Source organism: Nothobranchius furzeri, chromosome 2 (assembly GCF_043380555.1).
Source record: "Nothobranchius furzeri strain GRZ-AD chromosome 2, NfurGRZ-RIMD1, whole genome shotgun sequence".
NCBI lineage: Eukaryota > Metazoa > Chordata > Actinopteri > Cyprinodontiformes > Nothobranchiidae > Nothobranchius > Nothobranchius furzeri.
The window spans coordinates 42,752,087-42,768,367 of record NC_091742.1 but is presented as its reverse complement, the minus strand read 5'-3'; the positions used below and the strand labels follow the sequence as shown (position 1 = coordinate 42,768,367).

Sequence of the window (16,281 nt, the reverse complement as noted above, 5' to 3'; positions counted from 1 at the left end):
TGGTCGTCCGGTGGAAATGACAGATAGAGCTGGGTGTCGTCTGCATAGCAGTGGTAGGAGAATCCATGTGATTGAATGATCTCACCCAGTGAGGTGGTGCATATGTCAAAGAGAAGAGGTCCTAGTACAGAGCCCTGGAGGACTCCTGTGGCAAGATGGTGTACGGTAGAGGATTGTCCAAGCCAAGATACACTGAATGTTCGTCCTGGGAGGTACGATTCAAACCAGGCGTATGCTTTCTCTGTGATGCCCATGGTAGAGAGTGTGGACAAAAGGAAGCCATGGTCGACAGTGTCAATTGCAGCTGATAAGTCGAGCAGGATAAGCACTGAGGATTTGGCAGTCACTCAAGCTTCTTTTAAGGATTCAGTCACTGCTAACAGAGCAGTTTCAGTGGAGTGGCCCTTTTTGAACCCAGATTGATAAGGGTCAAGCAGACAGTTTTGTGAGAGGTATTCTGTGATCTGCTTGAATGCCACCCTTTCAATGATTTTGGACAGAAAAGGGAGGAGAGAGATAGGTCGGTAGTTCTCCACATGATTAGGAGGAAGAGATGTTTTCTTTTAGCAACGGTTTAACCTGAGCATGCTTGAGAGAGATGGGAAATGTACCGGATGTCAGTGAAGCGTTGATCAAATGTGTGACTGCTGCGGCTACTGTAGGAGCAATAGCTTGGAGCAGCTTAGTCGGAATGGGGTCAAGTGGGCATGTAGTAGGGCGGCTGCACGTGAGAAGCTTGGACACACAGTTCTCAGTGACAGGGGAAAAAGAGGAAAATGAAGCAGTAGGGCCTGAGATGGTTGGGCTTGAAGGAGTTTGTGGTAGTGAATGTTCAGGAGTGGCCAGTTGAGTAAACTGTTTGCTTATAGCTGCCACTTTGTCAGTGAAGAATGAGGCAAAGGTTTTAGCTGATAGATTGTTGGTAGGAGGTGGAGATGGAGGGGCGAGCAGAGTTTTGAATGTTGAAAATAGTTTCTGAGAGTCAGTAGAGCTGAGAATTTTGTCAGGATAGAAAGTTTTCTTTGCATCAGTGATGCTGGCAGAGAATGAGGACAGTAATTCCTGAAATTTCAATAGATCACCAGGATCTCTTGTTTTGCGCCATTTCCGTTCCGCAGCTCTAAGATTGGTGCGTAGAGACCGGACGGTATCATTTAGCCAAGGGTGCGACTGAGAGGATCTAGCAGGTCTAGTGGCTAAAGGGAACAAGTTATCAAGACAAGAGCAGAGTGTGGAGCAGAGTGACTCGGTGGCTTCATTCACTTCATAAGCAGAGAATGTGCTGGGAGATGGAAGTGTGGAGGCAACAAGAGAGGAGAAGTAGTTGGGTGCCAGATTGCGGAGGTTGCGGCGGAATGAGACCGTTGGGGAGGAAGCAGTGGACCCCCTTGTAGAGTCATGCTGAAATGGATGAAGTAATGATCCGAAAGATGCAGCGGTGGGACAGAGATTGTGTCTATGGCACAGTTTCTGGTGAAAATGAGGTTGAGTGCTTTTCCAGCTTTGTGAGTTGGAGGGCTTTGTACTAGTTTTAGATGGAATGATGACATTAGTGACAGGAAGCCTGATGAGCTGGGATTGTCCAGGTGAATATTCATGTCTCCAAGGACCATTGTGGGACAGTCGTGCTCGGAAATGGAGGAGAGCAGGGTGTCGAGTTCATCAAGAAAGTCTCTGAAGTGACCTGGTTGGCGATATATGACAACCAAAAAGAATTTTTTCGGTACAGTTACCTGGATGGCATGGTATTCAAAGGAGTTGTATTTAGTGATTGGTAGCAACTGACTGTATATCCATTTGTTGGAAATTAACATGCCCGTTCCACCACCTCGGCCAGATGCATGAGAAGTGTGAGAAAGTGTGGTTAACTGAGAGAGCAGATGGGGTAGCATTGTCACATGGTTTGATCCAGGTCTCAGTGAGAGCCAGTGCATCGAGTGACAGGTGGTTTGCATATGCGGTAATGAAGTCAGCTTTGTTTACAGCTGATTGGCCGTTCCACAGTCCCATGGACAGGTGGATGTCTTCGGGGAGAGTTGGTTTTATCGAGCGGAGGTTTTGAAGGTTGCGAAAGCGGTTTGCTGTGTGTGACCTTCCTCTGATGCTAGTGATCACAGGTATAGGATAATGGCACATTTTGCTAGGTGTTGATGGAGCAGCGTCTGGGTCAAGTTTGTTTGCTCTGTGGACACGCGCAGGTAGACACGTATGTCTTTACCCCGGAGTGTATTCACACCGGAGGGGCTGAGACACAAGGTCTGACGCTTCAGTTATGCCACCAAACTTATGCTGTGCTACTAGTTGGAAACAGGTGTTCATGCAGCACCTGACTGCAATGTTTGAGACCTAGATCACCTGATGAGTGCTTTCAGGGAGGGCAGAAACAGCTCGTTTACAGCCTCTGATTGCACTTATTGTTTTCAACTGGCCCAAACCGGAGCTACTAGACAACAGGATAACCCACAGATGAGTTTCCTTCTCTTTTCCCAATGGAAGATAGTGCAAAGCAAAAGTTTAAGAAGACAAAAACTGGCACAGGGTATCCGCGGGTCCTTAAAAAGTCTTAAATTAGCTTTTCCAAATTTAAGGCCTTAAAAGTCCTTAAAAATGACAAATAATCCTTAAATACAGTTTCCAAAGGTCTTACATTACCAAAGACCCAATAAACAAGATTCTTTTATTCTATAAAATGTTCGTGAATTTCTAGTTAGTGTTCAGCTTTTTTTGTGTGTGATATTGGCGTAAGCGGAAACGTACACATTCAGTTGGTTGTGGAAAGGTGGGGGGGGCTATTTTTAGATGAGCACATTAGCTGTTTAAGCTAGCGGGAGCTTGCGCCATGGGGAAGTGCAAGTTTAATGTTAACTGGATGGCTAATCCCACGTTCGCGACGTGGTTAGCGCCGGTTCCGGGCAATAACTGCGAGGCCCGCTGTACTCTGTGCAAAAAGCTCTTTAAACTCGGTTCCATGGGAGTTAAAGCTGTGGAGTCGCATATGCACAGCGAGAAGCACAAAGCCGCAGCCAAAACCCGCGAACAGACGAATGCGATTTCTCAGTTCTGCACCGTGTCACCGGTTTCCCCGGCTTCAGAATCTCCGAACTCAGCAGCGACTGCATCAGCATCGGACCTCAGGGGGATTTTTGGATCCACTGCAACTCTTCAGGCAGAGGTACTGTGGTGCCTGCACAGCGTAACAAGACACCAATCCTACGGCGCTAATGAGGGAGTCGGAGATATATTTAGAGCTATGTTTCCCGACTCAGAAATTGCTAAAAACTTTACGTGTGGTAAAGACAAAACCGCATATGTAGTCATATTTGGTTTGGCTCCCCACATCATCAAACTCCTTATGGCCGATGTCAACAGAGGCAGTTTTACTTTGATGTTTGATGAAACCCTCAACCAGATGACCAAAACAAAGCAAATGGATCTGCATGTTCGTTACTGGAAAGAGGATCGAGTCCAGTCCAGGTACCTAGGATCACAGTTCATGGGCCATGGAACAGCTAAGGATTTACTACACCACTTTAAAGTAAGTAACAAGCCAACACTAGTAAAACACATGTAGCCAATGTTGTCAGAAAATTATGGGCAATTATTGCAATTGTGTTGCTGTAATCCATAAATGGGAATACATTTTATTTTTCAACTAGAATTTTTTTTATTTGAAAAAAAAAAATTCAATAATATGACTTTTTCAGTGGAGCAGTTCAAAGTTTTTCTTGTTTTGATACATTACCCAGCCTAATGCTCAGTTTTTTCCTCAGGAATGCTCTCAGCAGCTGGATTTGAAAAAGCTGCTTTCAGTCTCCATGGATGGGCCAAATGTAAACTGGAAGTTTTTGGAGTTGCTTCAAGAAGAACTGCGTGAGCAGTATGAGGGGAGACAGCTGATTGTGGTTGGGAGCTGTGGCCTTCACACTCTACATAATGCCTGCAAAAGTGGTTTCTCTGTGTGGCAGCTAGAGAAAGTTTTGAAAGCCATGCATGTTCTCTTCCATAATGTGCCAGCTAGGAGAGAGGACTTCATAACTTTGACAGCTTCTGCAAAGTTTCCACTTGCATTCTGTAGCCACCGATGGCTTGAAAACTTACCAGTAGCAGAGAGAGCCTTGGAGTGAGGTCCACGTGGCAGGGGTGAGGTGGTGCTCACTTCTCACCCCTGCCACATGGACCCAAGGGATAAACAATCAACCCTGCTCAATGGTCAACTTTCCTTGCGGGGTCACACCCATTAGGATAGTGGGAGGGTTAATTCAATAGTGATGAATATTGTTGGCTGTTATAATGGGTAACTTGGTCTTATTACATTCCATTCTGTTAGGAACTTCAGCAACAAAAAAAAGATAGGGGAGCTTACTGTCCTGGAGTTCAGGAAAGACTGCATCAAGATGCTGTCCACCATCATTCAGAAAGTGCAAGACAAGAGTCTATTAAAGTACCCCCCTGTTAGGCAGGTTGCCTGTTTGGATCCCAGGAGAATGTATTCTGACCCAGACTGGTGCCAGAAAAACATGACTAACCTGGTGCAGAGGTTTCTGCAAAACCAGCAGTTATCAGGAGGTGTCTCTGCTGGTAGGAGAGAATACAGCAGTTCAGTTTGTTTATGTAAAAATATATGAAGAAAATTAATTTTGCAGATACATGTTAAATATATCAGACATAAGGTGCAATCAGTCTCACAAAAACTCTTGCTTGCAGCTTTAATGTATACAATCAAAATACATCAAGTCATTTTTTTTATCACTGTGTTTTTTTTTGCAGGTGATGTAATTGTCCAGCAGTTTACTGAGGTCTTATCAGTTGGAGCGAGAAGTGAGACCTTTCTCTCCTACAGACCCACAGAGTGTAGACTGGATGTATTTCTCAATGGCGTCCTGAGCCAATGCTATCAGGAGCTATTGGAGTTTAGCAAGAAACTACTACTTCTGTCCCATGGACAAGCAACAGTAGAGAGAGGATTCTCTGTAAACAAAGAGGTGGAGACCTACAATATGCAGGAAGACACAATGATTGCTCAGCGACTGGTCTGTGATTATGTCACTGTCTCTGGGGGGGGGGGGGGGGGGGGGGGGGGGGTCTTCAATGTCCCTATGTCAAAGGAGCTACTTGCGTCGGCTGCATCAGCAAGGTCCAGATACAGAGTGCATCTAGATGAGCAAAAGAGGAAGAAAATCACTGATCGCGAGGCACAGAAGCAAAAATCTGCAGAAGAAGCCATTGAGAAGCTTAGGAAAAAGAAGCAAATTCTGCTGTAAGTGTCCAACAGCCTACATAGAGATGCTGATAAACTTGCAGAAGATGCTGAAGGGAAGAGTGGAAGCTTGATGGCCCAGCTCATCACAAAGTCAAACACGCTGAGGAAGAGATACAGAGAAAAAATGTAGAACTAGAACAGGTGGAAACTGAACTGAAGACCAAGACTGAAGAACTCAGATCTATTCCATAACTGAGAAAAGAGAAGGACCATTTACTTATATTTAGTATTCAATACATGGTACTTGTATTCATTTTACACGTTCATGTAAACTCAGTTCATTTAAATACGGATATTCAGTATTTAACTCAGAGTTGTTAGTACTGCATTTTGTTTTTGGAAAATATATGCTCAGATTCTCTTATCTCGATGTTTGTGTTATTTTTCATCACTTTCAGTTCCAATAAAGGTTTGGCCAGAACTATTTGTAAGGTCGTACTCGTCACATTATGTTTTTTAGTCTTGAATGTAAGGTCCTAAATTTGGTCAAAGTGGCCTTAAAAAAAGTCTTAAATTTGGCTCCCTTAAACCTGCAGATACCCTGTCTGTTGGACTTAGTAAAGTGGAGCTGACATGCCTTTGGCTGCAGTCTGCTTCCAGCATGTTGTCCTCCATGTTTTAGATCATGAACACAGCTGATTCATTTAATTTAGTTATGAATCACTCCTGTAGACAGTAAGGAAGGCTGAGGAGACATAATTTTTTGTTCTACTAAACGGACACTAGGGGGTGCTAAAAGTAAGCCAAAACTTAAAGGCATGGGTGGAGACTTATTTCATCCACACTTCATGTTAGGAAAACACTTCTGAAAGAGGCGTCGCCTGGTGGATTGAGAGCGCGGCACTGAGGTAGTGATAGACGGCACCCCCCTCAACCCCCCTGCGTGTGCTGTCGGAGTTTCTCTATCCAAAATGATAGACAAAGTTGGAAGTATGGGCATGTTTTGGATATTTGAAGAATGCCGAGGGACAGTTGATAGAAGACGGCTATCCTGTTTGCAGCACGTGCAGAAAAAGTGTCTGTGAAAGGCAGCAACGCTTCAAATCTCATGACACATCTGCGTGACTATCACCCACAACTCTACAGTCAACGCAAGGCAAGCTAACATTAGCGTTTTAGCTAAAATGCGTGATCCGAGGATTTGGGTTGAGGGAGAATACGAGTCGCTATATAAAGCAGCCGCAACGCCGCTACCTGCATATAAAGCGTGTCGCGGACACCCCCATGTTGAAATGACGCTATGCATTACGGGGCTCCCAGGGGCAGATAAGAGTTGGTCTCTCTCTGAGAATAATTATGAATTTAACAATGATTACTGCCTGATGACATTTTCCCACATCTGCAAAGCTCACTGGAAGGACACAAACCGAGGACAATATTTTCCTGATATAGGGCTTTTTACTCAAGTAAGGGTAAAAAAAAGTATCTGATTAGAAGGCTACTTGAGTACTGAGTATCATCTCATCTAATATTTTTAAAATGATGACATCAAACAGACAAAAAATAAGAAGTTATGGACAAATATTGGTATTTTAAAGACTAAAGGGGAAAAATGTAAACAAATAACATAATTACAAAATACCACATTTTAGGCTAAATTTAGACACAAACTGAGGACAATATTTTCCTGATATACAGGGTTTATTTAGTTGTCTGAAAATGTAACACGTTTAAAAAAATACTGCGATAATACCGAAAACCGTGATAATTTTGGTCACAATAACCATGAGGTTAAATTGTCACACCGTGACAACCCTAGTCCAGCTGTTGAAAAATATTGTCTGCTTCAAACCAAATAACCATAACATTTATTTATTTTATTTATTCATTATGTAACCAGGAAGTTCCCATTGGGATTAAAAACCTCATTTTCAAGGGAGTCCTGGCCAAAAGGCAGCAAAAGTTAGTCTAAAATACATGGGAGCGGGTCTAAAGCCTAATGTACACGTCTCCGTCAGCTCCGTGAGGAGGAGACGCACACGCACTGACAGAGACACGTTTTACGTTCAGACTTCTAGTCAGCTGGGGATTGTTGCTGAACAATTCCTCGCCAGGACAGCAGAGGGCGTAGCGGCATTCTGAGGTATCCTGTCACATATCCGGTCCACCGTAGTTTATTTGCATTTCTGTTTACATTGTTTTAATGTAGTTCAAAGACGTTTTTTAACACAAACAAATTTGCCCCTCATTCCACTTCACCTCCTCGCTAGATCCGCAACCCACGTTTCTCGTCTTTTCCGTCCACGAATAAAATGCCTGCTGCATATCTTTGTACTCCTTCGGTCACAGGTGAATAAACGTTTATATTCACAGACTTTTTCCCGCCATGCGTTCTTCAATCTGCTCCGTGTCTGCCGCTAAATACTTCTTTATTTGTTGAAGCGGCAAAGACTGTGCTGATGACGAATGAAGACAGGAAGCAGCGTCCTGACCAATCCAGGGTATCCGCGGGTCCTTAAAAAGTCTTAAATTTGCTTTTCCAAATTTAAGGCCTTAAAAATCCTTAAAAATGACAAATAATCCTTAAATACAGTTTCCAAAGTTCTTAAATTACCAAAGACCCAATAAACAAGATTCTTTTATTTTTGTCAAATTTTCGTGAATTTCTAGTTAGTGTTCAGCATTTGTTGTGTATGATGTTGACATAAGTGGAACCGTACACGTTCAGTTGGTTGTGAAAGGGGGCTATTTTTAGATGAGTACATTAGCTGGTTAAGCTAGTGGGAGCTCGCGCCATGGGGAAGTGCAAGTTTAATGGTAACTGGATGGCTAATCCCACGTTCGCGACATGGTTAGCACCGGTTCCAGGCAATAGCTGGAAATTATAGCTTAAATTTAATTTTAAAAATAGCTTAAATTTGGTCAAAGTGGCCTTAAAAAAGGTCTTATAAAGTCTTAAATTTGGCTCCCTTAAACCTGCAGATACCCTGCTGGCACTAACAGACACTCAAGGCCCTTCGGTGCAGATTCAGGTCTGTTTGAAAGTGCTTGCAGTTGCTTTTTAAGCTTTGCTTTAGGTGAGAGGACAGCCCACCTAGATCACCTGATGAGTGCTTTCAGGGAGGGGACAAACAGCTCATTTACAGCCTCTGATTGCACTTATTGTTTTCAACTGGCCCAAACCAGAGCTACTAGACAACAGGATAACCCACAGATGAGTTTCCTTTTTTCCCAATGGAAGATAGTGCAAAGCAAAAGTTTAAGAAGACAAAAACAGGCACTAACAGACACTCAAGGCCCTTCGGTGCAGATTCGGTGAGGCCCCTGCACTTGAATAGTGCCTTTCAGAATCAGAAGACTCCAAAGAGCTTTACACCACGGTGTATCATTCATCCATTTACACACACGTTCACTGATGGTGATGAGCTAGCTACATTGTAGCCACAGCTGCGCTGGGGCATACTGACAGATGATTGGCTGCCGAACCGTGGTGCCACCTGTCCCTCCGACCAATACCAGCAGGCAAGGTGGGTTTAGTGTCTGCTGCCCAAAAAATAGACGGTGAAGTGCTAGAATTTGAAAAGCCTACGTCGGAAAGAAGGAAAATAATCTTTTACATAACTCCTCTCAAGATAAAAATCACGAGGCGCTTTACAAAAACAAAAAAATTGTCAGTATCAAAATATTTCAAAATGTGATTAAAATATGTTTAAAATGTGAAAACAAATTGTGATTAGGAAGATTAAAAATGAATAGGAAAGAGGGAAATCAGGAAAGGCAGAATACGAGCAGAATATTCCGGAACTGCGCTGCTCTGGGTGGCTGCATGTTGGAGTAGCTCTGTGAGGGATCAAGCCAAATGAGTGGAGGAACACAGGCAATTTCCAAAAATAGACTCTTTAATTTCCTGTTTGTTTTAAAAATGTCCTCACAAAAACAGCTCGAGCTCATAAAAGAGGTCAAACAAACAAACTGAAACTCAATAAACTTCTAACTTAACATACTGACTGACTGAAACCATAACCGACCTAACAAACAAAGACACACAAGGGTATATATACACACTGGCTGATCAGACCACATGAACAATAGGGATTACTAGACAAACATTTACGAACTAAAACTAAAACCACAAATCAGTACAGTCAGATTATTAATAAACCTAAACATCCTAACCCATAAACCTAACTATTTAACTTCAAACTTAAATTAATTAACAAATGACAAAATAATAAACTAAAGGAAATTCTTCAGTCCCCTCTTCAGGGAGCTATTGGTTTGGTCCCATCAGCTCCTCCTGTATTTAGCTGACAGAACCCCTAAAACACTGTTTGCCTGTCCCATCTCAGGAAGCAGGAAGTGGAGAACCCCAGCACCGGTAAGAGAAAACAAATCAACTTAAATTGAACAAATGAAAGGCATAAAATACAGCAGTTAACTAAATGTGCGCGCTTACAATTAGAACTAATGCATTCAAGCCATCTAAACAATAAATCCAAAGAAATATAAACATACAAACTGCAATCATAAAAGTGCAAGAGTATACTTAACGTTCACCGTTGTGTGGACATGGATGTGGCCATCACAAGCTCTGTTGACTATATGTAAGTTTAGCTTTTTCTTGGACAATTTTTCTTCTAGTTTCTCAAGAAATATGGTATTTTTTTGGACATTTTACTTTTCTGTTTCTGGTGCTGTGAAGCTTGGCGTATTTTTACTGCTATTTTTTCACTTTTTGAGCATTTGTTATGATGTGTAACCATGGCAACAAGCTGGTTTACAATCAGGAGCTGCTGATTAACATTGGAAAGGCTGAAATAATACCTCAACAGAAGCCACAAATCCCAAATGAGCTAAAACGCAAGAAGCGTGGGCGCAGGGCGGGAGCAAAACAGAGACAGAGAAAGAGGAAATTCAAACCATCTCTTAGATCGATCATAATGGGCAATGTGAGATCACTGGCCAAAAGATGGAGGAACTCCAAGCCCTTTCAAGGACTCAGCCAGAGTTTCGGCAGTGCAGTGTTATGTGTTTCACTGAGACGTGGCTGCAGGACCATATCCCCGATTCCAGCGTCTCTCAGCCAGGATTCCTGACTGTTCTAGCAAACAGAGATCTGAAGAGGAGCGGGAAAAGAAAAGGAGGTGGAGTGGCAGTGCTTGTCAACAACAGATGGTGCCATCCAGGTCATGTTTCAGTGAAATGTTGTCTCTGCAGCCCAGATGTTGAACTCTTGGCAGTAAGTTGTCGCCCATATTATTTGCCAAGAGAGTTCACCAGTGTTGTCTTGGCAACCGTTTATATTCCACCTTCAGCCATTGCTGAAAATGCATGTGATGCCATTAGTTCCGTTGTCGCTAAGCTACAAACCCAGCACCCCAATGCACATTGGATTTGTGTTATGCAAATGTAAAGAATGCATACATGTCAAAAACAAGACCTCCTCTGGGACAATCAGATCACAGTCTTGTTTTTCTCTGCTCACAATACAAACCACTTGTTCAGAGGCAACCTGTGACAAGAAGAGCTGTGAGAAAATGGTCACAGGATGCTGAAGAAGCCCTGCAGAGTTGTTTTGAGAGCACAGATTGGATGACTCTCTGCCAAAGATATGAAGGGACATCAATGCCATGACTGGATGCGTCACTGACTTTATAATTTGCTGTGTGGACAACATCATACCCACCAGAACAGTGAGATGCTTCGCTAAAAACAAACCCTGGATCACCAGTGAACTGAAGAATCTGCTAAATGAGAAAAAAAGAGCCTTCAAGGAGGGAGACAGCGAATTACTGAGGAGTATACAGAAGCAACTGAAGATCAAGATCAGAGACAGCAAGGAGGCATACAGGAAGAAGCTGGAGAACAAACTACAGAGGAACAATATAAGAGATGTCTGGTCAGGGATGAAGAAGACCACAGGCTTCAAGCAGAGGGAGAATTGCACAGATGGCAGCCTGAACACAGCCAATGAACTGAACAAGTTCTTCAATAGGTTCAGTTCTGGAACAAACCCAGCATCCTCCTCGCCTGTCCCCAGCCAATCAGACATCCCATCCTCCTCTGATCCAACATTTTCCTGTCACACTCCAGTTCTTTTGTTCTCTAATGTAGTCATGGACTCTTCTGGTTCTATAAATCTGTCTTCAACCAAGTCAAGAGATGCTGCTGCCCCATTTACCTCCCCCTCCCACCTATCTGTCTCTAGAAGTCAGGTGAAGAGGCAGCTGGAGAGACTGAACAGGAACAAGGCTGCAGGTCCAGATGGTGTCAGCCCCAGGGTACGGAAGGCCTGTGCAGAGCAGCTCTGTGGGATTCTGCAGCACCTCTTCAACCTCAGCCTGGCCCAGGAGAAGGTTCCAGTCCTGTGGACGACATCCTGCCTTGTTCCAGTTCCAAAGAAAACTCGCCCATCAGTCAATGACGACTACAGACCGGTTGCCCTGACATCCCACATCATGAAGGTCCTGGAGAGACTCCTGTTGGTCCACCTGAATAAGCAAACTAGGACATATCAGGACCCGCTGCAGTTTGCATATCGCCATGAAGTTGGAGTTGAAGACGCCATCATCCAGCTGCTTCAACCAACCCACTGTCATCTGGACAAAGCAAGCAGCACTGTGAGGGTCATGCTCTTTGATTTCTCCAGTGCATTTAACACAATCCAGCCTGATGCACTTTGCCAGAAACTCCAGAAGACACAGGTGGGGGCCTCAACTATCGCCTGGATTAAAGACTACCTGACAAACAGACCACAGTTTGTGAGGCTGAAGAACTGCACATCAAACCAGGCGATCAGTAACATTGGAGCACCACAGGGGACTGTACTCTCACCATTCCTTTTCACCCTGTACACCTCAGACTTCCAGTACAAATCAGAGACCTGTCATCTACAGAAATACTCCGATGACTCTGCAGTTGTCGGGTGTATCAGAGATGGACAGGAAGCTGAGTACAGAGAGCTGGTGGAGCGCTTTGTGGCATGGTGTGGAAACAATCATCTGACCTTGAATGTGAACAAAACAAAGGAGATGATTTTAGACTTCAGAAGAAACAGGGTGGAGTCAAACACTGTTTCCATCATGGGAGAAGAAGTGGAGGTGGTTGAGGAATACAAACACCTTGGAGTTCACCTGGACAACAGACTGGACTGGAGAAAGAACAGCGAAGCCGTTTACAAGAAGGGACACAGCAGACTGCACTTCTTGAGGACGCTTAGGTCCTTCAGTGTCTGTAGCAAGATGCTGCAGATCTTCTACAAGTCTGTTGTTGAGAGTGTAATCTCTTCAGCCATCGTCTGTTGGGGTAGTAGCATCAGAAGCAGAAACAGTGTTTCCATAATTTTAAATGCAGTTTTTATTGCAAAAGATGAATTTAATAGATGTGAATACAAACAAATACGTTTTTTTTTTTTTTTTTTTTTTTTTTTTTTTTTTTACCGTGTCCCGTCTGGCTGAGAAGCAAGCAGAATTGATGTCTGAATGCTGGTGACAAGCCTTACAGATTTACTCTCAGGTGGAGCATCAAAGCGTTTGCTTTTAATGTCACGCCTGATACTTAAAACTTTATTGTTATTGTTGTTGAATGCTTTGTAATTCCGACCAGACACGGAGACAGAGGTGAAAGAGAAAGGAAAAGAAAAGGTGGGGAGAGAGAGGGGGGGGGGGGTGTTCCACAAAAATAAACAATGAACAAGAGTCTGCTTCTAGACCTGCAGAAAAAGACAAAAAAAAGGGACACAAAAACAATACAACAAGATCTAGCTATCACTGCGTCAACTTGATGAAGAAAATATAAAATCAACATTGCTTAACTGAAGAATCACAATAATAAATCACAGTGCATTAAGTGCCCACCATAGTCTTAAGACCTGTGTTTAACGTGCCCAAGCCCATACTTTTGAGAGCACCATGTGAGCACCTGTGTGTGTACACGCGCTTGTTTATGTAAGGTTTCTCTATAGGAGCGTCCAACAGAGAGTGTGAGGGACCACAGATCCGCCCCCCAAAGATGCGCAGGAGACGGGGGGAGCTCCAAGTCCCAGAGATCCAGGCGCTGCCCCAGAACACAGTAACCCCAAGGAGACTGCAACCAGTAAGCCCCCCCCCCCCCCCCCCCCCCCGAGAGGAACAGAGGATCGCCAACCAGCAGCCGGCAGAGTCCCGGGAGATATCAGCGGCAAGCCCACAGGCCCGCCCGCAGCCTCCCACCCCCTAGCCGGCCGAGCCCGGGACCCAGCGACCTGGGACCCAGGGGCAACCACCCCTGCTGGGGACCCAGCAGAGCCCAGGTACCCAGACCCCACCAGGCAGCCACCGGGATCTATCAGTTAGATGCCTGAATCTTAAACCCCCAGACCTGGTTGCCACGAACACTCAGGCAGACCATGGCACAACCCCTCACACCAGGTGTGGCAGGGGGAGGGGGGACAAAGATCTATATCATCAAGAGAGGTTCCAGGAGAGGGGAGGAGTCAAAGGCCCCACCTGACATATACAGTCATACACAAACACAGTCACACACTCCCTCCCTCATGCTCACACATGCACATACAACCCAAGACTTACAAAAATGCACGCCGGACATACACTCATGCTCCCCATACACACCCTATTCACTCTGGTCCGGTACTGCTGCACATTGGGTACAACCATCACCGGTAACCAGAGTTTGATCCTTTCTGCTGGGGTGCTGATGAGCAGGCTCCCCCGCCCAACGCTGAGCACAGCAACCCACCACCCCAGACCCCAACCAGACGGCCAGATCCCCCTCCTAGCCTGCAGCCCCAGGAAGCCAAGCGACAACAGACCCCTAGTCTCCCGCCGCCTGGCGGAGGGTAACAAGTTTTACTTTTGAACCTTTTTTCTTTTTTCAAATTTTTTTTTTCTCAAATTCCTAATTGTTTTATCTTCAAAATGGTTTTCTTGATCGTTTTGGCACTAATCTAATTCCATCTTTTTCATTTTTAAAACATGTCTGGGAGGAATTACACACACACACACACGCTTGCCCACGTTTTAAAAATGTTTTTGTCTCCTAATAATGCAGGAGTAAGAAGATGATCTTTCACACATTATAGGCTCTCTGCAGAGCTGTTTGAAGAGTTTGGCACTTTATTTACGGTCTGAACACATTAATGTTGTATTATCAGACAGAAGGAGTAGGTCCAGGTATTTGGTGAAGCTTTGTTTTTATTCATCATCAGTCAGAGTAGATTCCTGCAGAAGGCTGCTCACGGGTTCAGGTCATCGCTCAGCACACATTCTGTGCATTAATAAAATTAAAAACCGTGTCTTTGTCACCTTAAAAGCTTTAACCCAACACACACACACGCTCCAGTCTCTCCTGCACAAATGTGGCGTGCTTATTTTTCTCTCACTGTCGTGTGTTTTTGTGTTTTTATGCCGGTTTGCTGATGTGTGCATGTGTGTGTATGGAAGCAGAAGTCTTTGGGGCTGCCTTGAACCTTTCAACGGAGTCTTACAGCTGTGCTATGTCATAAAGTAGTCCCAAGTCTACAATAGCACCTGTGATTCCTTTATGTCACTAATTATTTTCCCTTGCAGTCAGTGTGATTATGTAGGTCTCCAAGCAGAATGGGGTCACTACTGCACTGAGTGATTTTAAGGATGCTTTTGCTCCCAGTGCTAGCTGGAGCCATTCACTTACTGAGTTTTATGCTAAGCTACAGCAAAAGGAGTACAGCCGGGTCAGGAGAGTGACTAGGCTGGTAAAAAAATGTCTTCCCCCCCCCCCCACCACCACCACCACCACCACTTATCTAACGCTAGGAAATACCGTAAATCCTCCAATACAGGCCGGTATTCAATTAAAGGCCGGGTCTCCAATCTTGGCCGGTGTCGGAGTCAGCGGAGGTAAATAATGGCCGGTCTCTTATTGTGGCCGGGTGGAATGTGGTAACAAGCAAGTATGAGCATCTCAGCGGCAGGGTTATAGTCCCCAAATCAACCAGCAGGAGGCAGTAGAGGTTCACACAGACCTTTATTAGGCTTTTTCTTCAACGCTTTGTAACGCTACAGACACGATCCTCTATCACGCTCCTACCACACAGAGTCACGGTGTCAGTTAACCATGCTAATTCAACCCCTCCACAGAACACACATCACCTTCCCTGTGGCTTACATAACACTCACACAACACGCAAATCAGCACATAGGAACTAACAGAACTATAGGAAACACATATAACACAATACCCAGAATGCACCTGGCTTACAACCCTAGCCAGGTCATTACACTATCAAGTTCAAAGAGAACGTGCTGATTATGCTGCAGAACACTCTGGGGAGCAGCAGTAGGGGTTGTATGAACTAGTCAACTTCACTATAGTGACTTTTTATGCCTGTCGTCGACTAGTCGCTGTCACGTGATAATGACCGGCAAGATGCAGCCCTCGGAAAAGACAGCAGCCTGCTGTCAGCAGGTGACAAGCTCCTGCGCTCGGGGGGTGGGGGGGCAACGCGCTGTGCCAGACCGTAGGTACTGACACGCGATCGTTCATGTCGGTTCATTTCCTTTAATGTTTTCTGTCTTTTATTCGCGCCTGATGTGTATCGCTGCTGTGGAGCGGGGGCTTCACCTTGTCCTCCGACGCACAGATCACTGATGCGGCCGGCAAGCAGGGAGCGCTCCGCTGTTTTCGCGGTCGGTAGATCTGCCTCCTGAGCACGGCCACAGTAACAATCAAGTGTCGCCACCTCAAAAACTTAATTTAACACGCGATCGTTCATGTCAATTCATTTCCTTTAATGTTTTCTGTCTTTTATTTGCGCCTGATGCGTTTCGCTGCATGCTGTGGAGCGGGGCGCTGCGCGCATCACCTTGTCCTCCGACGCACTGATCACTGATACGGCCGCCAAACAGTGAGCGCTCTGCTGTTTTTGCGGTCGGTAGATCTGCCTCCTGAGCACGGCCACAGTAACAATCAGGTGTTGCCAAATTATTTAACACGCGATCGTTCATGTCGGTTCATTTCCTTTAATGTTTTCTGTCTTTTATTTGCGCCTGATGCGTTTTGCTGTGGAGCGGGGCGCATCAACTTGTCATCCGGTGACGCACCGA

General features: G+C 44.8%; 2 protein-coding genes across 3 annotated transcripts in view; both read left to right on the top strand.

Annotated features, from left to right (window-relative positions):
* Positions 1–16,281, top strand: part of dctn4 (dynactin 4) — a 62,221-nt gene that overhangs the window by 3,862 nt on the left and 42,078 nt on the right. The window lies entirely within an intron of this gene.
* On the top strand, positions 1,623–4,808 carry LOC107373390 (uncharacterized). Its single transcript, XM_054733699.2, has 2 exons — positions 1,623–3,535; positions 3,771–4,808. The coding sequence occupies exons 1-2, from the start codon at positions 2,840–2,842 to the stop codon at positions 4,122–4,124; spliced, it is 1,050 nt and encodes a 349-aa protein (XP_054589674.1). The 5' UTR covers positions 1,623–2,839; the 3' UTR covers positions 4,125–4,808.

What these genes read in the sequence shown, in the direction of transcription:
- LOC107373390 (XM_054733699.2), top strand. Translation starts at nt 2,840, where the DNA reads ATGGGGAAGTGCAAGTTTAATGTTAACTGGATGGCTAATCCCACGTTC. An exon ending in ATTTACTACACCACTTTAAA is followed by an intron (nt 3,536 to 3,770) that starts GTAAGTAACAAG and finishes TTTTTTCCTCAG; the next exon opens with GAATGCTCTCAGCAGCTGGA.